Genomic DNA, 23,727 nt, shown 5'->3' with positions numbered 1-23,727 from the left:
GTTACTTGAGGCTTTGGATAACCTGCTCTCCCCTCTCAGTCTGCTGAATTTGCTTTTTGTTGCCCTCTAGCTTTGCTACTCTACTGAACAAAAAAGACCTTCAGCCCTTAGCTTCTGAATGTGAGGGAGGGAGAGAAGGAGACAAGTTTATCTTGCACTTCTCCTGCTGTGTTTTCCATTGGCTTCTATTTACTCCTTTTCCAAGGAGTGTACTTGCTTAATTTATCCTTTTGCTACTCTTCACTGTCATCTGGGAGCCATCACATGATCCTTCACACATTGCACAGTTATCTGTGGGGATTGATTTTCTAGGCCCATTATCTTCACTTCTAAGATATGGTCTGTTTGTCCATGCTGTTATTGAGCAACATTGGGATATAAAATAAGTCTTGTAGTTTCTCCTTGGAGTACTGTGGTGTGGGTCTCTTATGTTCCAAGTTACACAAGGGGTATTTTACCATTCTTTCTCATCCTGGCCATGAAAATGATTTGTCAGTGTTTAGGAAGTGACCAAGAAGGAATTATTAAGTGACTACTAGGAAAAGATATTCAAATATCACACAGACTTTGGTTTACATTTCAGCCAAGGTGCATAGTATTATCCATGTTGATTTGTTTATTGCTGATTTGCATAGATTTGGGCAACAAAGCAGTGCAGCAGTTGCTGCACGGCAAGAAAGTCACGTGTTGATGTGTGCTGCAATACGGCAGGATCGTGCTGAATGCCCAGGTCAGCTTGCTGGCAAGACTAGCAATTAGTTTGCATAGTTTGCATTCCTTTCTTTTCACTGCTTTTCACAGTATTTTCCTAACATATGAAAGAAAAATAATACAATTTGCTGATCTTTCTAATGTAGTATGTGAAAACTATGTTGTTTTTTTTTTTTTTTAATTTCTTCTCAAGGTTCCTTCCACCCATTAACCAATAATTCTAAAACAATTTGCTTGATATGTCTCATCTTTCAGATAATAAGCTTAAACTACTGAAATGACTGAAGTGAAGAGCTTGAGGGGGCTTTGCATGAAAGCATGCATAGTAGCTGAAATCCACTGAGAGTCATGAGCTCTCAGTTGTGCTTCTCAGTATAGCCATATTGAGGAAGTTCTTGCCACCAATCCAGTGGCTGAAACTGCTGCTGTGACAGTACTTTAAGTGTTGGTACAGAATTCCTGCATTCAGTTACTCACACTCACACTCACTCCCTAGAGCTCTAAGGGATTTCCTTATTTCTGTCCAACACCTTCATTCCAGAGTCTCAGCCTCAGGGATACAACCTCTGTGCTCTCAGTGCAACAGATTAGAGATGGTAAATTCCAGCCAGCACCATCCCACCTCTTTTTTTCTCCCATTTAAAATCCACTGAAGTGACTGTGCAGCTTTCAGAAACCATTCTGAGTGCATCTGAAGTTGCCACTCTTGCTTTTTGCAAGCAAAATGCTCTCTTTTTTTGGCACTTTTTTCAGAGTAGCCAAGTGTAACTGACAGTAGGTGGTCTGAATGCTCAGCAAACAGGGAGGGTGGATGTTGTTTATTGTTGTGCTTGGAAAGGTTAAATGGTAGCATGAAGAGTGTGTGTGTTCGTATGTATTTAGGTTGTCAGAATTGTTCGTGCTCAAAATGAGCGAGTGGTGGCCTACGATGTATGCAGGTCTGGGCCTTATCCATCCACCACAGGAAGAAAGCAGACTGAGGAAAGAAACCTCACTTAGAAGCCTACAGCATCCTGCAGTTTGTTCCACCAGTTCTCAGGTGAAATAATGTGGGGCTGCGCAGTGATCTGTATCCACACTGTCCAACAGCTGTCCCATGCTGTGTCTCCAGTGATAGAGATTTGAGGCCACATACGAACAATACTCCCCATGAGCCAAAGCTGTTTCCAAAGCAGTGTCTAAACCTGTGTTCCTCAAAACAAAGTGGCAACTGCAGCCAGGGCTTCTGTTTTCTGTTCCCGTTGTAAGATAAATTCCCAGATGCGAACAAGACAATGTTGGTACTTTGGAGGCCATGAACATTACAGGGACCTTACAGAAACATGCAGGATTTTGGAGGCCCAGTCCTGATGGACCAAAGCAGTGGCTTCCCCTTTTAAAGTGGTGGGACTTCACAGAGCTCCATCAGTGGAGTCTTTTCTTTATCACCAGGCTTGATGTTATGTGGGACTTGGCAGACAAATGGTAGCATGCGCCAGGAGGCAGAATAGTACTCAGTATGAAATCCTCAGGCAAGTGGTGGGCAGCCTGTCAAGCTGACTGAGTGAACCATAAAAAGAAGAGGGTAGGTGCCTGCAAACTCCAAATAGCAGTGCCGTATGAGTGGCAGCACCTGGGGGGCCTGTCACCAAAAGCAGAAAGGGCTTTGAGTGGAAAAGTGACAGAAATGGGGATGTATAAAAACCACACAGAGAAAGGGCCTTCCTGCTCCTGCAGAGTGGCTGCTAAGGGTTAACATTACTGTGGGCGCCTGGGCCTACCCAGCACCCAGGGCTTGGAGGGGCCTTTTCAGTGCTTCTGGTTCGGGGCTTTTTTCTTCTTTGCTGACAAAAGATTAAGGGAATTTTCAAAGATATTAGGTAACAAGGCTCCAGACTACACTTCGTTGTGCTCCAGAGGGTTCATGTTACACAGTTACCTGAAGATAAGCCAGCACTTACCTACCCTCTGTGTCTGCCTATCTCTTTGCAAAAGTAGTCATGGTCTTTGGTCTTAAGGCCGGTTTTAAAGTTGTAACATTTATCTGAAGCTTTGTTTGTTTGTTTTGTTTTTGTTTTAGTCTGTACATCACTCAAAACTTGGTTTTCTTTCTGTTTCTTGAGCAATTGTTTATTGAAAGAGCAATGTTGTATTTTTCAGCCCGCTGTCCTGAGACGTATAAAATCCAAGGGAGATCCATGAAATTTAAAACCGTACCACAGTTAGAAATAGAGGAGGAAAAAAAAAAGCCACAAAACCCTCTTATTATTTCATAGGTGTTTCTGAGCATGTTGAAAACACATTGAAAAAAGATTAAGGATTTCAAATCTGCTTTGTCAAATGAATGTTCTATGTTGGTATCTTTGTGGGATACGAGTTACAGGGCCATTAAGGGTACTGGAGCTCTCTGAAGAACTCTGTTCCTTGCCCTGGAAAGAAAGCGTCCTGTGGGTTTTAAAGGTCAGGGAATGAGAGCCCTGTCAGATCTTCTTTTCAAGACACATAGTGGTAAAGATGATATAAAAGGAACATCTACTTTAATCATGTTCACTTTTCTGTGAGGTACTACTGTGGTTCTGCATTGAAAATAAGTGCTGTGCTGAGCTTATATAAACGATTACATCCAGGCTTCTTATTAGAACATACGTATGCCTAATGATGCAGAACAAGCCATTGGACGCTACCAGACTTTTAAACTGACCTTGCTTTTTTATCAGTCTGATTATTTTCTTTTTCATATTACAGTGAATATTGGGATTGTGTTCTTAAAATATTGTTTGCCTTTTTGGTTTTTGTTTTTCAGACCAGGCAAAACACAGTTTGCATTTAACATCACTAGATGATGCTGAATGCCTCCGATCTAAGGAGCTGCTTTCAACTCCAAACAGTCACGTTTCTAATTCCAAATCCACACGCAACATCCCTCGAAGACATACTGTAGGTGGCCCTCGCAGTTCCAAAGAAATACTGGGAATGCAAACCTCAGAAATGGACAGAAAGAGAGAGGCTTTTCTTGAGCATCTGAAACAGAAATATCCTCATCATGCTACAGCAATAATGGGACACCAGGAGAGACTGAGAGATCAGGTATGAAAATCAAATTTGTGTCTTGCTTTCTGTTAAAGAATGTTTATAACTGCTACCTCACTTTGAATGTGAGGTAGAAAATTGAATGTGTTAACCTCACTACAGAAGGTGAGAACCTAACAAAGAGTTTTGTGTTCAAAGTTGCCTAGGATTTAGATTCTCCTTTGAAATCAATAGAAACAACAATAATAATCAAACTGTTCAAAATTACCTTGGAGTTGTTTGTTGAAACTGACATTTTTGAGGAGCTTTTCATTTTTTTTAGAATATACACAAAGAAAGGGATAAGGTGAGACTCTTGATCTTAGTATATGGATCTCCATCTACTTTTTCATAGCTGAAGGGAAAATATGGAACAGCTGTTAATTTTTGTTGTATTTTCACTATTGGCACCACTGCCTGGGAGAAAGAAAAATATCTGTAGACCATGTCTGTGTGCTTTAGCTGGCTCTGTTACCCTTTCACTTGCTTTCTTAGAGTCTGATTTGAGTCTTTTAATACAAACAGACTGGATGTATCCACAGGTATCTGCCTTCTCCAAACTGTCTTGAGATCAACACAAACCTGCCAGGGGTGTACCTTAAGGTGCTTTTCTTCTTGTGTGATTGCAAGGTCAGCAGGAAAAAGTTGATTTAGGGTTGGAGACGATGTGATGATACATTGATGTATTTCTCAGAACAGGTGGAGGCTGCTGTCACGCTGACCTGAATTTAGGGAATGCCACACAAGGGACTATTCACTGTGTGGCTCTGATTTTGAGTGAAAAGTTAAAGTTTAGTTTGCTAAACCTTGCAGACTGTGTTGTATTCCAAATACATTTTTTTAAAGGACCAGCAGAATGTAGACTTCACTGTTAAGTATCTTGTGCCCATTATTCTCAGTTTAAAAAATGGTTGACAGCAATTCTGTTGTAAATTCTTTTTTCCAAGTGTTTTCCAAGTGTTTCCAAGGGTATTTCAGCACTGGCAGCAAATTAATTGTAACTAAGGAATAAAAACAGGTTGGCAAAGTACTGTACTCTGCTATGGGAGTTTTTATGAATTCCCAGTTTCTTTTGAAGCCTTCCAAGTCTTCGGAGATCAGAGCAGTTGTCACTCAGTACCTCCCCCTTACAACTTCTCTTTGACAGGGTCTCTCAAGATCCTAGGTGCTATCACTGCTTCAATAAGACTGCTAGAATTCATGTGTTTCCTGCTAAAATTGCTGCAAGACTTCAACTCTAATGAGAGTGATCTATTCCTTATTTTTAAAACAGCTTTCCTGCTTTCTTTTGAAAGTCTGGACTCCCCCACACACTTATCTCTTTCATGAACTCTAGTGACTGTGTGGAATGTGCCGGGTGGTGGATAAAGATAGCATACAAATTAAATAAAGGGGGTGGGAGCTGAAATTCAGAGATTAGATCTTCTAGAGTCATGTAAATATTTAGTTCCAGTGTTGCAGACACTGCAAACCCAGTTTGAACAGCCTACAGCAGTACACCCTACACATTTTGTAATTTGATCCTTTTCTGAAGGCAATAAATTACAGAAGGAATGCAGTAACTGTTTCTGCTATTTGTTTAAAATGTGTCATCCTTGCTAATTTATTGAGGGTAAAATTATGTGAATGTCTCCTACTTCTATTTTTTGATGATTGGACATATGTATTGTGTATAAGGAGTGTGAATTTTAAAACAAAATAACATTAAAATTACTATCAGAGCATTAGATTACAGTTATTGGGAATGGGGAGGACTGAAGGCTCCATACATTCAGTGTAGTTTTTTTTCTTAACATTTTGTGTAAGCATGCACACATGTGTGCATAGGAATATATCTCTGTAAATATACACATGTATAATGCAGGCTTACTTGGCATCACTGTGAAAAAAACTTTAATGTCACTTTGCTTTTGAGAGTGTGTATGTGTGTACAGTGTATGGACTTCCTTTTTCATTTCCATGTGCATGTATCTATGTGCATAGCAGTGGTGTAGAAAACACGAACTGTACGTGCGTGTAAATATGTCACATACAAAAGTAGTGAGATGTGTGGGAGGACAGGAGCTGAAATGTCACCATTTATTTTCTAGGCCATTTTCCTCCCATCTTGTTTCTCCAGCTGCTCCAGTGTCTGTGAAATGGCATCATTATCCATGGTGGGAATTCTCCCGCTGTGGAAGATCTATCTATGTGGAAGGGTAGTAGCCAATGCAACACCATTTTCTAATCTCTGTGTCAAGCAGTACAGCTGGAACATCAGACATTCCAAGACTTGTGGTGCATAGTGTCATTTATCTTCTAGGTTGCTCTAAACTCTGCCAGGTCTGTAGCCAACAAAAATGGCCCAGAAAATCAGGATTGGTAATTGTTTCTTTTTTGTGAAATTTCCTCTCTGGCCTGTTTCAACCATCTGTATCTGAGTATGACAGAAGGCCCCTGGTTTGCAGCAAGTAAACATTAGGGGGAGAAAATGTGTTTGATGTTGTCAGTTCATATCGTATCACCTCTGTCAGCAAAGTCAGCTCTGAAATGTTGTCTGTGTCTTCTGCTATGTATTAATGATTTCCTTCAGGCTTTGTTTATTTGGGTAAATCCCTCCCTGAATGTATGTTCTTGGAGCCTGTTTCTGCTCAGATAATCTGCCACAGAACTGCAGGACAATAGTGGCCAGGTAAAATATCAGTGAGGATTATTGGTGGTTAGCTAATGTGGTGACCTGCAGCCTCGAGCTGTGCAGACAGATCATCTCTCTTCCACCTCGTAGGTTCACCATCCTGCATGTGATGTCTTATTTGGGAAGGCAAAGCTCACAGAGGCAGGAACTGTCTTTATTTGTGCTAGGGCCTTGGGATGTGGCTGCAAGGCAAATAACCCACAGCTGTGTGGCAGTCATGGGGTGCCCCCAGCCTAGTGGCTCATCTTCACACTGTGCTGTGTCCCTTTGTAAGCCAACCCCATAGCCAGACATAAAGACTTCTTCCACCTGGACATCTGCAAAACCAACAGAACAAAATTGTTTTATTTTTAAAGATAATGCAAGCTTCTTCAATAGCTTTGAACATGGTGCATCTACCATATCTGTCTGATCCGTGCTGATGAAAGCAGGTTACTGACATAATCCTCAGGAAAGTTAGAAAGAGAAAAAGAAGACAGAGAAACCTCCGTGCTGCGTAGTTTGAGCTGGGCTGGATGAGCTCGGTGTGATGAGCCCCACGCAGCCTGAGAGCAGAGGGCAGAACAAGTGCAAATGCTGGGCCAGACGGAAAGGAGTTTGCAATTAAGAGGTTAAAAATGCTAACCTTGCCATGGGAGGTGGGTAATTCCTGCAGTGAACCTGTTTTACAAGTCACCTCAGGAAAAAAAAAAAAAAAAAGAAGAAACAACTTTTCTGAGGGGCAGAGAGCAAAAATGAGCCTGTAGAAGTTTTTCAGAGCCAGAGCTTTTGAGTGTGCCTTGAGCAAATGAGCCAGGCAATGTTTGCCACAGATTTCTTTTGTTGTTTAAACAGGGAAATGCGCTGCAGGACGAGGAAGGGTTGGGAACAGCTTAGCTTTTTTGCTAGGGTTCTGTGAAGAGTGCATTTGTTGGCAAACAAAATCAGATTTCCATTGATTAAAAAACAAACAGAACAGCCCAACAGACAAACCCTTCTGGTGCACGCGCAATGCTGAGTGCCTAGAAAATGGTGGTTGGGATTTTTTTGTTGTGTTCGGTTAGGTCTGAACATGACAGGTAACTCTGGCATCTGGGCAGGTGTGGTTATGGTTGCCATGGAGATTTGTGATGTCATGCTTGATAGAGCATGTCAAGACAGCTAATTTAACATGTAGATGTTCAAAAAGTCCCATAGGCCAGAAGTAAGCTGTATGCAAATAACGAAGTTACACTGCAAAAGGGTGAAAGAAAATACGGCAGAGAGATGGAGTGCCTTTTACCTGGCAGCTTTAAAGGATTACCACAGGCTTCATCGTAGATTAAAACTTTGGGAAGTAAAGGAAGAGGATTTCTGAACGTTTCTCTGGGCTCACCTGTGGAATCTCACATTTCGGTAAATAAGCTTCTTTTCTCTCTCTGCCCCCACTGTAAAAAATGCTTTTGAAATTGTAGAGTTTATTTCAGCCCGTTGTTCTTCCTGGCAGCAGGGCTGAGTCAATACAGCACGTTTTTTTGGCATGGCACGTTGTGTTTTCTCTTTCAAAAGTGAGTTCTTTACTGAATGAACTGAGAATTCTGAATTATTTGAGAAGTATTGTAATGTATTATGTTGATTCTATGAATCATGCTGCAAAAATGTCCTAGGTAGTGTTTTGGAGGAGAAACTAAGAATTGAGACACTGTATTTATTTGTAGATTATTGCCAGATGTCTCTCCTTTAGCTACTAAAATAGAACCCTAACATTACAACAGCCTTTCTTCCAGCGTTTTAGATCTGTAAAAATACTGAGGCTTTTAAATTTTTTTTGTTATTTATTTATGTAAGTCACAGTATCAGTTCCTTAAACTGGATATACGTTTTGATATCATAGGATAACTCTGAAGCATTTACTAATAGGTTTTTCTTGGGCAAAAGTACATCTTGTAAAGGCAAGCATGTGAAGATAAAGGTCTAGTAACAGAAATTCTATGGGGACTTTTGGCTTTCGGGTACAGGTGATATTTGCAGGTCCTCTTGAGAAAGAGGAGAATCCCTGTGTTCTAAGTCGCAACCACTTTTGTTCTTACGCTGACCTGGATGGATGAAGAAAACATCAGTACGTGAGGGGTAGCTCCCCATTGGCACTGCTGCGATATGCTAACACAAAGCACTTTTAGTTTCGTTGCTCTGATCGTTCCGTCTGGCAGGGGTTAGGTGTAGGTAGGGATGGGTGGGAGTATGGTAGTTTAATGTCTGTGCTTAAAAATGTGAATGGGGAAAAATCGTTGTTTCTGCTGAGTGACACCTGAGAAAAATCAACTTGAGAGAAACTTTACTTCGGTGTAAACCCTCAGTAGCATTTAGTGTTTTAGTGAATGAGAAGGCTGATGAGTATTATAGATCCATTATCTAATTCCAGGTGAAAAAACATTGTATATGGAATTTCTGACATTCTGCATTGCTTGATCAGGCAAGGTAAAATACACTTTTTTTTCAGAAAATATATTGATACATACTGCATTCATTACACTTACACCATTTGATACCATGGTAGGGAGAAATTGATTTAATATTATGTGAATACTTTTCTGGACTGTGCTGATAAGTTAGGAAATGATATTTGGTTTTAAGGTGCACGTAATTGTGAAGAATGCAATTTTAATCTGGATATATGTTTCTGGTGATTTTTCTAGCTGAGAAAGTCCATTTCATTGAATTACTCGTGGGTTCACGAACTACCATGCATAATGTGTCTTTGAAAATGCATATTTTTATCTGAGAGCTCAGTGTCCTACCGTCAGAACTTGTTGTTGTGTCAGCATAGTTTGTAGGTGTTTATTTATTTGTTTGTTTGCTTTTAAAAGCTTCTGAAGTTGTTTCAGGAGATTTCTGTGAGCTCGTGTCTCATCTCTGCAGAAGGGTACTACCTCCCTCCCCACATGACACTGCCATTCCCCTTTGTAAGCCCCACAGAGCATGTTGCACGTTCAGGAATGAGGACCCTCCCCAGCATCCACACGTGTCCCCTGTCTCACATACCATCTGGCGCAAGAATTTATTGCTTTCCAGTGCTTCTCTATAGTAAGGGCAACTGCTCTTACTTGGGGTTGTTGAAAGCGCCAAAGTAAAGCTACGAAAACAGAACATTCGAAACATGATTGCAAGCTTAAACCTCTGCTGGAACCCAAGCCTTTTGCTTTTGTTTATGGAGGGACATGAGATGACATGTCCATTTGTTTTGAGTTGAAACATGCTCTTTAGCCCCCAGATAATGCTGTGATTGCGAGATACTTATAAATAGCTAGATAGATAAATGAACAAAGAGCTGTTTCATTAGCAAAGTAAAGTGGATTTACTTAGTATTCGCTGTAATGGTTGAGGAAGACAAATATTCCTAGCATAATGTCTCAGTGGAATGTCTTTCAACTTTACTCTTTATTTTAAAAAGGTAAGACAAAAGTGTATACTAAACTACTAACCCTTAGGCATCTCTTGGAGTAAGTGGAATTTAACTAGAATGATAACACTTGCTTTGATAAATGTAAGTTCCTTCATTTATATATTTATATCTATCAGTTACAAGTAATAAAAAAAAACCTTTTTTTTTTCTTTTAAGGGTAATAAAGCAGTTCCTTTTCTTCTTCCCTCCCTTCCACCCTCCCCCATGCAAATCACACACCAGAGCAGTTACTTTGCTCCAACAGGATTAGTAGCTTTCTTTCTGTGGCAACGCCTGTGTTTTTTAAATCACGTGTGTTGTTTATGATTGGGAAGTCCACAGGGCTTGTTCATATGCTTAACTTTGTTCATGTGAGCTTCATGCATGTATTTTTCTAACCTAATGTTATGACAGCGAAAAGTATTTCTAGAATCCTTTGTATTCAGCTGACTGAATGAAAGCATGCAGTGAGCTTCTTTAGGTACTTATGTCTAGATCCAGTAAAGAATTTAGGACTTAATTCTCTGTTAAAACAAAGTTCAGGCAGCTGTATTCAAGAGAGTTACCCATGGAAACCTCTCCCAGTTACTGCAGGCACCTGAGATTCCTTAGGTTTCAGAAACTTAAGCTTTCCCAGCAAAATAAATCTGGAGGTGTTTATGGATGGTTTTTTTTGCACATACTCACGGTAGTCCTGGTTCTTTCTGAGCTGCTCCAGTGGGTAACTGGTAAGTGCATGGAAACAGTCAGCAGAGCCTCATTTGGTGGATGGGGCCACTAGCTCAGTGGTGCTGGATGGTGGGATCTGTGTCCTGCAGAGTGGCTCGGCAGTGGGACAGTCATATCCTGTCTCTCTGAACTTGTGCTTGAGACCTGCATTCCTCTGAGAAGGCTTGAAGGAGTTTGGGATAGGCAAACCTTACATTTTTCCTTTGAAGTTGAGCTCCTGGGCAATGATGTGTTACAGTAGCTGTGTGGTGAGCTCCTCAGGCCAACTGCTTAATGAACCTCATCTCAGGACTGCACAATTGAGCTTCTTCATGCTCTTTCTGGCCGTCGGGACCTTGTGCTCCTGTCTCCTTGATGTCAAAGCCTCAGGAGGCAGTAATGAAGGCCTGACCCTATGCTGCTGTAGCCTGCTTCTTAAAGCCTCTGCCCAGAGATGGAGCTGTGGCTGTTGAACTTCCCTCAAACCGTGGCAATCAGAAAGCTCAATATTCCTTTCTTTACATATCCAGCAAAAGTGGATTGCTGTGAAAGGTTGCTTTGACAGTGCTTCCTCTTCCAACTCTGCTTTTAAACCAGAGCACCTGAGGCGATATGTTTCACACTCAGCAAAGAATTACACAGGAGACGTGAAGCCCTAGTATACAGACATTTCTGACTGTGTTGCTCCTGAGCTACCTCTCTGTCTCATGCATAGTTCTGGAGGTGTTAGTGAAGGTGTTGGGATCTCTTCCTTGGCAGATAGGTGGAGGTGTTTGGCAGTCAGGTGAAGGTGTTTCGTGAGGGTGGCAGAACATGCTGGTGGTAGAGCTGAGGTGACGGTGTTGCTTCCCTGGTCCTTGGTTCCTTCCATGGCCTGTAATCAACTTCAGTGTTTATGAATATTTGCTCTGTCTCAAGACTATTTCCCTGCAAATGGTTATGAATGTGCATGGTTGTTCACTTTTCAGCCTAGTAAACCTATCAGCTTTCCACTGGGAACATTTTTGTGCTCTTTGCACGTTGTCACTTGGGAGGGGAGCTCATATTTATGTCAGTCATTAGCAAAGTAAATGCACCTCTGGACCATTGCTGCTGCACTACAGCATTTTTCAGATGATTTTTTAACAAAGGTAGATTACACTGAAGTCACCTGATTAATTTACTTGGCTTAACTATAATCCCTGTGATTTAAATCTCTTTTGTGGGCTTAAATAAGAGAACAAGATTAAATAAGACAAACAAATCTCTTACGAACATTACAATTTCCTTTCAGGAGAAACAGTGCTACTGTTAAAATTGCAGGCAACAACCGTGGCTCTGACAGCAGCCACTGAGATGTGTTTTTAACGTTTACTCAATAGTGGTAATTGTGCCAGTTAAGTAAATTCAGAATCAGGTAGCATTATGTTTTGCATCTTGGCACATCAAGCCAACAGAGAGACTTCTAGTTGGATGAGATTTGTTTTCCAAGTCTCTGTGTTAAAGGGTCCTTTTTTTGTTATTTTTTTTCTGCTATTAATTGGTACCTTTTTTACTGCTGCATTTCGTGTGGCCTTGTGCTGCAGATTGTAGTGATTCCTGTCCTTCACATGGAGATTACTGCATTAGTAAGCACTGAGCTGTGTACTTTGTTTAAGTTTAGATTTTCACCCTCTGGTTAGTACACAGCCATAGGTACACTTTGCTGAAAAGGAACAAATTCTACAAAAAATTAATTGTTAAAGAGAGAAGCTATCCTGTTGGGTCCCTCCTGAAATCTACAGAGACTGATTTTTTTTATAGCTTCTGCCATATGGGTTCTTGAGGAGATGGATGGTACATAGTCAGCTGTGCACATCACGCATGCTCTGTTCGTAAGTAGCTACAGACTATTTTGTCTGTCAGCTTAAGATTTATTTTGTCTTTGGAAACATTATTCATGTTAGGCATAAGACTGGATCTTCTTGGTACCTGTATGAATGTCCAATTCTGTTTTGTATTGCTAAGTTTTTGACCTCTTTGTGTCTAATGATATTAAATACAGGGGCTCAACTGAGAAGTTTGGAGAATGTTTTTGATTTTAATTGCTTTTAATCACATTTCCATTTAGCAGACAGTCTCCATGCTCTTATATTGATTGAATTCAAAACAGTAATTCAATCAATGAAGCATTTTTTCGATCTGGAGGGAGAGGGCTGTTTTCCAAGGAAGGCAGCAAAAGAAAGAAACTGAGAACCAACAAGTTAAAACATTTTTTATATTGGAAAGTAGTTGAGTCTTCGAGTCTGATTTTATGCATGACTTGGTGAATTCATTACCGGATGCACTAACCATCAGATGAATAAGCAAGCAGAAGGCTTTTCCAATTTGCTCCTATTTTGTGGGTATGTGGGTGTCCAAAGTCTGGAAGCAAACCCGCTGTCTGTGTCTATGTATGAGCTCTGGACTTTCTACCACTGTGCTTTGAAAGCATAATTTTAGCTGCATTTATTCATATGTAGCTCTATTTTTAGTAACACAAAATAGCATACATCAGACTATTGTAATTAGTAATAAATTACTCACAGAAGGAACAAATATTTGACTTTGATTAGAATAAGAAGAAATGTCACTTGCTTCTCATTGCCTGAATAAATAGATAATCGAGTGGCATTGATTGGTTGATTTAAATAAAAGTAAATATATAGAAGAGAGAATTTTTTAGCAGAATATAAGAAAAAATAAAAGTGAATATATAAATTAGACGCTTCTTTAAAAAATGTATACCTGAAAAACTAGGATATTTATAAAAATTCCAGTAGGTACTAAAAAGTTGTTTTATTTCCTGTTTTTTTAAAGGAGAAATGATTGTTTCATTTCTTCATTATCTAAACTGCATTTTTTTCTTGGAAGTCTTTAAAAAATGCACACCAAAACCTCACTGACGTTCTGAGTTAATTTTTTATTCTGCATATTATTTATTTAAAAAAACAACGGTATTTTGTACTTAATCTGTGTTAATTGCTTTGCAGTCATTGCCGTTAAAAAGACAATATTAAATCTCAGCCGTTTCTGAGGCAGGGTTGTGGGCCAGCCTCAGTGTTCTCTGTGCTTGGGCTGGAGTCACTGCAGAGTTGTGGGCAGTAACTCCGGGCAGTGGTTTGAGGGCTTTGCTCTTTATTGAAGATGCTGGCTGTTTCAGTCGCTTTTTCAGCTGCTCACCCAAGCTGCTATATATTTGGCCTCTACTGAAGGGGGTGCAAGCAGGGTGAAGCCTGTTGCTGGCCTTTGGCATGAGAGCACGGAGGGGTGAGAAGGTTTTCTGAATGACGCAGCCCAGGGAGTGCAGAATACGGTGTCTGTTGCTGGAAAATGTAAATGAAAGCACATAATAGAAGCAACCTCAAAAGCTTTCTGGAAATTGGTGAACTTCTCCCTTCCAAATTTTGCAGAAGAGCTGGGTGGGATGGGGTGTGGAAGAGCAGATCACAAAATGTTTTTCTTGGCCCCAGTGGTGCTCATAGTGATGTCAATGACATTGTTCCTGCTGACTGCAGTAAAGCTGGCTTAAGCTTGTGGCGGGTTGTCTGTCCGACACTTCTTTCCTCTGGTATCAGATGCAAGCATCTAATTTCTGGCTCATGTGTACTTCCCTTTTACTTTATTTTTGTCAAATGTTTCAGCACCGGATGCTCCAGCACACGGCGTTCCCGTGTGTGTGGACTCCACACACCTGCTGCTGCTCTTCCTTGGCTCCTGGACAACTCCAGCTCCCAGTGCTGGCAGCTGATGGGTGCTGCTGCAGGACAGGGCTCTTTAGAAGGGCCCTGATCCCATCCCGAGCAACTGGGCTAATCTCATACAATCCTCGGACCTTGCTGTGAGTAGGAGTCAAGTTTCCTCCCAGGCTGATGAATAACTTTCAGTAATGCAAGGCCATTGTGGAGGTCATGTGTGATGCTTGGTTATTACTGGGGCTTCATTCCTCAAGAGTTTTTACCATAGCATTAACCGTTTGTATTACTCTGACCGCAGTCTTTCAGAGTTCTTTTTTCTGTGCATGTTTTACCCCCGTTTTTGTTGCTCAATCATGAAGTACTTAGTCTCAGGCATTAATCCTGTCACAAAAGGGTAGGTCTAGCTCATGTGCAAATGTGCTCAATCCCCACCCCTATGCAAGCATGCAACCATGAGAAACCAGTATTTTTTTTTCTATGTGAGTCATTCATACACCCGGATGCGCAAAGAAATTTCACATCAGATGAGGCTCTGCTGCATATGCACACCTATAAGAAATCTGCCCTGTGCAGAAGATGAGTGCCGCTGCTACTGACTGCTGCTCAATGCCAACAGCACCCGGCTACCGAGGAAATGGATTTTGAGGAGGAGGCAGCCGCTAATGCTCCTGCGGCCCAACCGAGAAGAAAAAGGAGCCTTTCAGCTCTTTGCTGCTCCTCTGGGGCCTCTTCTGTCAGCCAGGTACAGCTCTGATGAAGAGCCAGGGCTTTCCTGTGTGGGGCTGGTATAACAGTTAATAGAAGTTTTTTGATCAATTTTTTTAGAAGACTTCTCCCTGGAAGAGGGAATGTTCTCAAGTGTTCATTTTTATTATTCTTCTGTCTATACATGTTTCTAGGCTGATTTTTGCAAGGCACAAAGCTCTAGATTACCATACTAGTTGTCACATGCTCTTGAGGGAGAGACTGAAGGTCTGCCAAAGAAAGTCACCATGTTAACGTACAATTTGATTTTCATCTCCAGGTTTTAAAATTTGTCATACACTATCCAAAAACCGGATAGCTTTCTTCTCTAATTATGGAGAGTATTGATATGTAATGTGTAATCTGCATAATCTATTCATTGGAAGTCTTCCAGGACTCTGGAATAACTGCTATTTTGTGTGCTTCTTCTGAATTGAAGGACTTAGCAAACAGAAGACTTCTGTTCTAAGGGTTCTAGTGCTCTGAAGATGAGTGAATCGCTTTTTTCACCTCTCTTCTCTTGCTTCTGCCGCCATATTTTGAATTTAGATGTCTTTTTTTCCTCATGCTCTGGCAGGAGGTATTGCTTTGTTTTATAGAAGCTCTGAACTCACAAGTTTGGTCTTGTCTGCATGACTTAAATCTGTCTGATGGTTTTTTCAACAGACAGTGTTTGAGAATAGTTGCTCTTACACCGTATTTAGCAGATTTTTCTGTGGCTGTGTTATATAGACAAAGCTGACTTGAAATTTAGGGAAAGTTTAAATAGTTTATAAAAGGAAAACTAAGGAAATAATTATAAAAGAAGATCACAAGTTCTCAAACTGAAGATTCTGGGGAGATTGTGAGAAGATTCTCAGTATCATTTTTTAATAAACTTTTGGGGATTTCTCACAATTCTTATTAGCAACATACTACTAGAGAGAAAGGGAGTCTTTCTTGTCTTTTTTGTCTTTTTGTTACACATCACAGCTGTATTATCTTAGTTGTAAAAACTGGGGAAAATAACTCTGAATTGATAGAAGAAAGATCTTTGGTTTAATGTGATAACTTTCTATGAAGATTACTTTTCTGAAGGAGATATACAACCTTTCAGATTAGGTTTACCTGCTGTGTTGCATTTTGAACATAACAGACTAACCCAAACACGGAGTAAGACCTACAGATGCATTGAATCTGCCTGGCAAAACCAGAGCAGCTTAGATTATCTTTCAGTATCTTATGGTGATGAGATAAAGGTGGAATTCTATGTATTTTATGTGGTAAACGAATTTACATGTTCTTCTGTTTTGTACTTTCTACTTTCACTTGTCATACTTCCTTAGATACTGCCAAAATATCTGCTTTTCTCCTTTTTAATTTTAGGACTGCTCCATTAGATTTTGAGAGCAGAACAGCTTTTCTAACTTCCTCTGGAAAAGAAAAAAAAATAAAAAAAAAAGATGTTCAGACAAAAGTTAGCAAAGCTTTTAAGTGACGTTCACGTAGCCACCACTGCTTTGCTTTTGGCTTATCTCCCCTGTGGTCTGCAAACTTACTTGAAGGTCTGAGTTCTGTGATCTTTCAAAGGTCTTTTAAAATGCACTCATCATTTCAAAATGTTCTTTTGCTCAGGGAGAGTTGAATAAGCCTTGTAAAGAAGAAAAGTCTTGATTAGTCCTGGGTAATCTATGGCCTTTTAAATCAGAGACTGGTGGTATGGGGGCCTCTTCAGATTGCCTTGAGTCAGTTCTAGGTGTGTTTGGTGAGACAGGTAAGCAGTCATAGCCATGCCTCTACTATTTGATCATTTGAAAATTGAGGCTCCAAGCATTGCCAGGAACTACTCTTTCCAGCTCCACAGCACATGTGCTATCTCCTATCTCTCCTGTCACTTTGTTCTTGTCTAAAATGAAGATAGCCAGTTGTTTGTCATCTAAGCTCCTGCTTCAGACGCACATTAGGCATAATGCTCAAATATCCCTAACAGGAGTATAGTTGTTTGTCAGCAGCGTACTAAAGACATTGTTTTTCACCATTAACTTTCTTAAAAACAGCATGTAAGCATGTGACAATTTAGATGGTGTATAATAACCAAGCTCTTACTGGAAAGTGTCAATAAGTTGGAATGTGCAAACATCAAACTGACGTCATCTTCCCAGGTGAGTGTCTGGGTTAATCGTTGTTCATTGTAGGTGGTTTCAAATGCATCTGAATGAATTCTTAAAGGTACTATTTTTCAATGTCATTTTTTGGGTGATGCTATGTTTGTAGCTTGCTTCTGTAGGTCTAAAGTGCACTGAGTTGTGGGAGTTGTACTTGTTTTTCTTAGTCTTATCCAAAAAGACACAATTGAAACAAGTTAATAATTCTTCATATTGAAAAAAATATCTTAAATAAATACTGTGGTATGAGTTCTGTTTAACTTGAAGGAGAGCAGCTACTATACCTTTGCTTAAGAGAGAAAGAGAGAGAGAGATTTCTTCTTATCAGTAGAGCTCGTTCTTTCCTGCCAGATTATGCTTGACAGAAAGGATATTGGATAAGATCACAGGCCACATAACAGGGCTTTTCCCCCTGTTTTGCTCAATTAGCAATCTGAGAGTCAACAGGACAAAACCTGTGTTTTTTCCTTGACATATTTCTGTGCTACTTCACATGAAAGCACTTCAAACTTAATCTAAGCAGTTTTACACTGCTGAATTAATCCAACCATTAAGAACAAGCTCATTGTTTAAGGATTTGCAGATACTGTTTCACAGGCCAAGAAACTTTTCAGAGTTTTGCTCAACCACAGTATTAGATAAATAGAATGAAACCGAACTGTGGAGCATGTTCTTCCTGCTATAGCTGAAATATTTTTACAGGGTAGTTCTTTGTCTTCCCTCCTTCATTAGGGGCTGCCACAAATCATTTATCAAATACAATGACCTTTACATAAAGACTAGTGGTAGCAAATGCTTAGGTATCACTATTTTGAAAGCTGGATAGAGAAGATTACTTCATGGGAAATGATCTGAAGGATGAAATATCAAAAAGAGAGATTCCTCCCAACCTCAACCTTGGAGTGAAGCCTGAATTGTAGTAGCTTCTAACAGAGTTGGACTGTTGGAACATATGACCTGGCATCATTTTAGTCCTGGGAAATCACTGGTCAGTGATATCAGTATAGCATCCACTCTTCCGTCTGGAAAATTGAAATCTGAAATGCATTTGCCTGCAGACATAGGCAGGGGAATTCCAGCATCTTCAATTTCCTCAAGAAGGTTTTAGGGAGAATGATCAGGGCTTGCTGCCCTTGGGGAAAACAGAGGGAAAAGGAGGTGACATTTAACATTTAACATTTGGAAACATCAGCGGATTGCTTCAAGAGTTGTTAATAAAGTGGCCTTATCCTGGCTTGCCAATTTCAATTTGACAAAACATTGTTGAGTTTGATCACGCAAACTTATTTTATACTTACAGGCAAATTTATCATGAAATAAGATTTCTTTTGTGAGAATTTAAATGTAGCTGCAAGTCACTTCTTGACATGGTTGCTGGGAATATGTTAAACTGCTGGTTTTATAAAACTGTAGCTAGATACTGAGATCTGGACTTAGGTAAAGAAATTCATTCTGCTCATGCTGCCAAACAATTGCATTAAAAATCTTCTATCACAGAACTTTGACGTATTGTCCTGTCAGGTACACAATAACTTGTTGCAAAATCAGTGTATTCCAAGCGTAGAGAGTATACTTTAGTAAGAGATTTTCTGTTGTTTCCCAAATATTTCATTATTAAAATTTTCAAAAAAACCCGTATTACCACCAACAATAAAAAATGCTGGCAGATAGTTCTATAAAGATGTGAAGAGAAACTAGTGTTAGAGTTAGTGCTGGTTGAGTAAGTGGAAGAAGATGTGTTGCAGCAAAGTCGGTGAAAAAAGACCTCAGGAGACCATCTGGCCTGACCTTCTGTAGAGAGCAGGGCCTTAGATTAGGTTGTCCGGGGCCCTGCAATCTAGTGCCAGTGAAGGAGATTCCCAGTGAAGAGATTTAAAGATCTTACGAACTTTGTGCTCACAAGAGTTCCTACTGCAAAAGGAGCAAGAGTTACTTTCCAGAAAGACAGTCATTAGGACAATGTATGTGCACTATTCCAAAAATATGTGTGGTAGCTTAAGGCTCAACTTCACTGAAGGGATGTTGAACCACGGGAGCATTGCAAAAGAAAGTCACAAACTTCCTGTTGGAGTAAGGCATGAGAAACATGCGATTTTTTTATTCCTTTGACCCGTATCAAAATAGGGAGGCTCCTCAATTAAGAAATTTAAGTCCCTTGAAGCAGGAGAAAATACTGTTTTAGTATTAGCTCTTGAGAGCAGTAATGAAAATCATAAGACAAACTACAGGTATGGCTGGAAAGTTAGGCAGATTCAAATCAAGAGTAATGCACGACATTTTTCACAGTAGAAGTGATTCATTATTCAGACAAATTATTAAGGGAAGCAAGAAGTTCTTCATCTCGCTAAATCTTCGAACCATGACAGGTCGCTTTTCTAGCTAATACACTTTAGTCAAACAAAAGTTACCGATGAATAGGGATAACTGACAGAGATTTATTGGTTCCTCCTTTGCCTCCATTATGCAACTGAGGCTCTTGGCTATTCATACAATTTTAATTTTTCAGGGACTTTTCATAAGGAACTGAGTTTGACCCAGCTGCCTTTGAATGTAGCACTGTTAATAACAATGAGCTATTTCAGAAATTTTAAAAATTGCTTTAGGTCTTAGCAATGAAGGTTCCTTGAAAACATAAGACACAAATTTGAGTTCTATGGGAAATATTACAAGAAAAATAACTGTGATCAGTGGAATTAGGGTAAATAGACTTTACCATTTCTAATTAAAATAATAATATATATTGTTTGATCCCAGTTGCAGTACAAATGTATAGATCAAAACACAAAAACACATCATAACACAAAAAAAGAAAGCCTGAATTGTCACTGCGTCAACAACTTCCTGGGGTTGAGGTGCTCTTAATTCAGAAGCCTTTTCTACAGTGACCTAAATTTTGAGTTTATCCTCAAGTATTTGTTGGGAAAATTCCTACCTATGTCAGTAAAATTTCTGACAACATTAAAGATCTCAGGACTTTTCCACCTTGAAATTCATAGAATCATATAATCATAGAATGGCCTGGGTTGAAAAGGACCGCAATGATCATCTAGTTTCAATCCCCCTGCTATGTTCAGGGTCGCCAACCACCAGACCAGGCTGCCCAGAGCCACCTCCAGCCTGGCCTTGAATGCCTCCGGGGATGGGGTATCACTTTGTGAGGTACCACAGAAAGCCCCTGTTGTTTTGTGTATTGTAGTAGGCAAGTAATGGGTCAGGTTATAGTGAATTTTTCTAAATGTGAACTTAACTGCAGTACACCTTAATCATGAGACAACCACAACCAAATTATTCCTGGGTGCCATAAATAAGGGAACAAAAGGTCCTTCAGTGGAGCAATGTTCAGTCATACGTCAAAGTGTAGAAAAAAGTGCACCACTTTGACTGCTATCTGCTGACACTGCAGAAGAAGTGGGAGCCTGTCTGGAGGAAGAAGCTGAGAGAGATAGAAATGAGATTTCTGGAGAGAATGAGAATGAAGTGAGAGTCCAAGAATGAAGAACTTCTGTTAGGAATGGGGCCAGAACTGAGAAAAGGGCAAATACTGTATTTAATATATTAATACAAGAAATGTCAAAGTGTCACAGCAGTATGTAAAAATAAAAAAGGAAGGGAAGCACTGTGTTGCATATGTACTGCTTTGGGCTCAAGGCAGAGTGCAGATTTCACTGAAAGGCATAAGACACACACTTTTTTTAAAAGGGTTGAATGAAGTCCTGCTGTGCTGCAGAGCTGATTGCTGCAGCAGAGGAGCTTTGAGACCCCAGGGACTGAGGTGAGTGCCTCAGAAAGCTGCTGGTGCTTAGGAGCTGAATTCTAGTAGCTGGAAAATATGCCATGAATGATGTACATGAGGTTTGTGTGTTTGTGGAATGGGTGTTTTCTTATCACAATAGAAGATATAATGTGTGTGTCAGTTTTTATTAGAAGTATTTTTGTTTTCCATCTGACATGAAATAAGAATAGGAAAGCAAAACACCCAGAGAAGAACTAATGAGTCAGATGTAAAGTCAGTCGCTGAGGCTGAATGTGACTTGACACAAGCATTGTGAGCTTTGCTAATAACAACACACTTTATGATGTGGGTGATAGAGTCAACTAATTAATTACTCCAAATGTAAACAACAAAAATGTGAAATGCCACCTTGCCATGTGGTATGGCGTCCTGGGTTTGTCTTTCTGTACTGTTCCTGGGTGTTGGCCTTGTTCCCTGTGAAGAGTGCAGGTTGTGTGCAGGGCTGTGTGGCTCCTGGGAGATGTACTTTTGATGCTGCTTATGTTGGGATCTTCTGCTTGGCCTCAGTCATCGTCATTTCTGCCTGGAAAGTGACGTCCTGTTCTCAGGCTGTGGATTGCTAGGGCTGCATAAACACTGTGAATAAGTCAAGGCTAAGGGAAAACTTTTTAAATTGTATGATAATCAGTGTGAGGCAAAGTGACTGAGGTTGTAAAGCTCTTTGAGAAGCACACTGGATTGAGATATTGGTTTTCTTTCTGTCTATCTCCACGATCTCACTGCCTACCCTCTCTGCAGATACCCATCCTATGCTTTGTCCCACCACTTGGTGAAGCCTCAATTTCATCATCTCTGGTACTTTCTGTCCATTTCCTCGTAGTCTGAAGGGATCAAATCCTATATGGTGAACCCCTTCTTTCCAGGACCACTGCTTAGTTTAGCACTGCTCCATCCATGGAGTGCTGAAGTGAGGCTGATATTTGAATGCATGCTACTGAAATGCAAACACTTTGTATATTTGAATTAACGTTATCTTTTTTTTTTTCTTTTTTTCTTTTTGTTTTTTCTTATGCATAGAACTGGTATTTTTGAACTATTTCCCTTAGCTGAATTCCAGGATTGCTCCATCCCCATGCAGCGATGAGACTGAAGACCCTGGGGCTGGGAAGGATGGCTGTGGGAGTGTGCATGATCTCATAGACCTGTGCTGTCAGCTGAGTGGGCCAGGCCGTGGTGTCAGTTGGTGTCCCTTGGCTGTCCTGTGCCAACAGTGACACAAACGTAGCCAGGAAAGGGAGTGAGGTGAGACCCAGCAACAGTGGTCCTGGGGAAAATCTTTCTCCCACAACATATCTGTGGAAATCTCTTGTACTGATGCTAGAAGATGGGAGTTTCGCCCTGTTTATGCAAAGGAGGCGTATTTATGGCTGCTGCCAGTGGAGCACTTTATACAGCATTCTGCTATTTGGATAATAAGCTGCTGAGATGAGGAGAATTTTGGAGTTCATACCACTTTTAAAGTTCGTATAATGCTTTTAAGTACTAAAAATGTGACTTGAAGGAATGTCTGTGTGCTGCAGTGTCGCAAGAGTAAAATAATAGCATATTTTACGTGAAACATTGAAAATATTTTTCCCTTTCTACTTGGATTGAAATATCTTTTCAGCCACTTACCCAGACGTTTGACAAGAGGCTGATGAACTGTTATGGAATTTTACTGTTTAAGTTAACTTAAGTGGTCATGTTTGTACCTGAATGGAGAGACATTTATTTTACTCAGCTGAGTGGAAGGAAATCTAAACTGTGAGATACAAATTTTAGAATGTGCTTGTTTTAATTTTTTTCCTCACTGATGAGAAAATTCATTGTCCTGAATTAAACTGAACGTCAGAATGTCCCTTACTGTCTTTAAAAATAGCCAAGATGTGTTCCACCACACATGCAGGGGATAGAATTTTACTGATGTTGCTATTGCAGTTTGCAGTGTTTGTTTAAGACAAAGGCAGCTATCATTTTAGAACAAGGAAAACAAATACTATCTTCATTTTATTCCTTGTTTTGCACTCCACACATATCCAGAAGTTAGTGATATGGTATCCGAAAGTGATTCATATGAATCATACAGAATTTGAAACCATAACACAGCGATTTTAATAACATTTTCACGTTTCTTAAGAGCGGTAGCCAGATTTATATTCATTTTTAAAAATTTAGAAACAGTAGCATCTGTTACAGATATTATTTTATGCTTTATGAGGTGAACTATTACTCATTCAGCTGATGGGGCATAGGATGAAGGCTTTCCCTGCAGAATTAAAAGGATAAATAGAACAAAAAATCTCATCCAGTGAGAACTGAGATGACAATGAAAGTTCAGGGCTGTGGTGACTCATTTGGATAAAACAAGGGGCTTCTTTGCCAGCTTCAAACACAGATTCTCGCATCCCTGAGAAGGACAGTTTTGCATTAGCTCTTCATCCAGACCAGTTGGTAACCCTCGACCTCACTGTGTTCTCACAGTGAGAATTAAGGGCACAGTGTGAGCAGCCTCCACAGCGCAGCATGAGTGAAGCATCACAGGTGGGATTTTGACTCATTCCTCCGACGGTGCAGATAAGCTCTGACTAGACGGTAGGAATTTCTCCATGAAAGGGAATTGCCAGGTGTTTTATGGCCAATATGTCCAACTCTACCTCATTTCCTTACAACAGTTAGGGAGGGGTCATGGCTGTGTTCCAGTGGTTTGTGGGTGCCAGCAGATTCCTGGAGACTAAACAGGAGCTTAGAAAGTCTGGGGGCCACTCGTGGTCATGCCAGAGATGTGACTAGTGCCAGCAGGGGGTTTGCTATGGGAGCACAGAGCGAGTTGT

General features: G+C 40.3%; 1 protein-coding gene across 13 annotated transcripts in view; it reads left to right on the top strand.

Annotated features, from left to right (window-relative positions):
- KIAA1217 (KIAA1217 ortholog) overlaps positions 1-23,727 on the top strand; it is a 345,692-nt gene that overhangs the window by 174,132 nt on the left and 147,833 nt on the right. For 11 of the 13 annotated variants that reach the window (XM_048951727.1, XM_048951728.1, XM_048951725.1 and 8 more), the window contains one exon: positions 3,494-3,777. In XM_048951727.1, coding sequence (XP_048807684.1) covers positions 3,494-3,777 — 284 coding nt within the window. Of the gene's footprint in view, positions 1-3,493; positions 3,778-7,612; positions 7,808-23,727 lie in introns of those variants that run through there. The other 2 variants (XM_048951738.1, XM_048951735.1) reach the window with 2 other exon arrangements.

The sequence above is a fragment of the Lagopus muta genome, chromosome 7 (genome assembly GCF_023343835.1).
Source record: "Lagopus muta isolate bLagMut1 chromosome 7, bLagMut1 primary, whole genome shotgun sequence".
NCBI classification, from domain to species: domain Eukaryota; kingdom Metazoa; phylum Chordata; class Aves; order Galliformes; family Phasianidae; genus Lagopus; species Lagopus muta.
The sequence above is the reverse complement of the archived record's forward strand: the minus strand, read 5'-3'. Positions and strand labels throughout refer to the sequence as shown.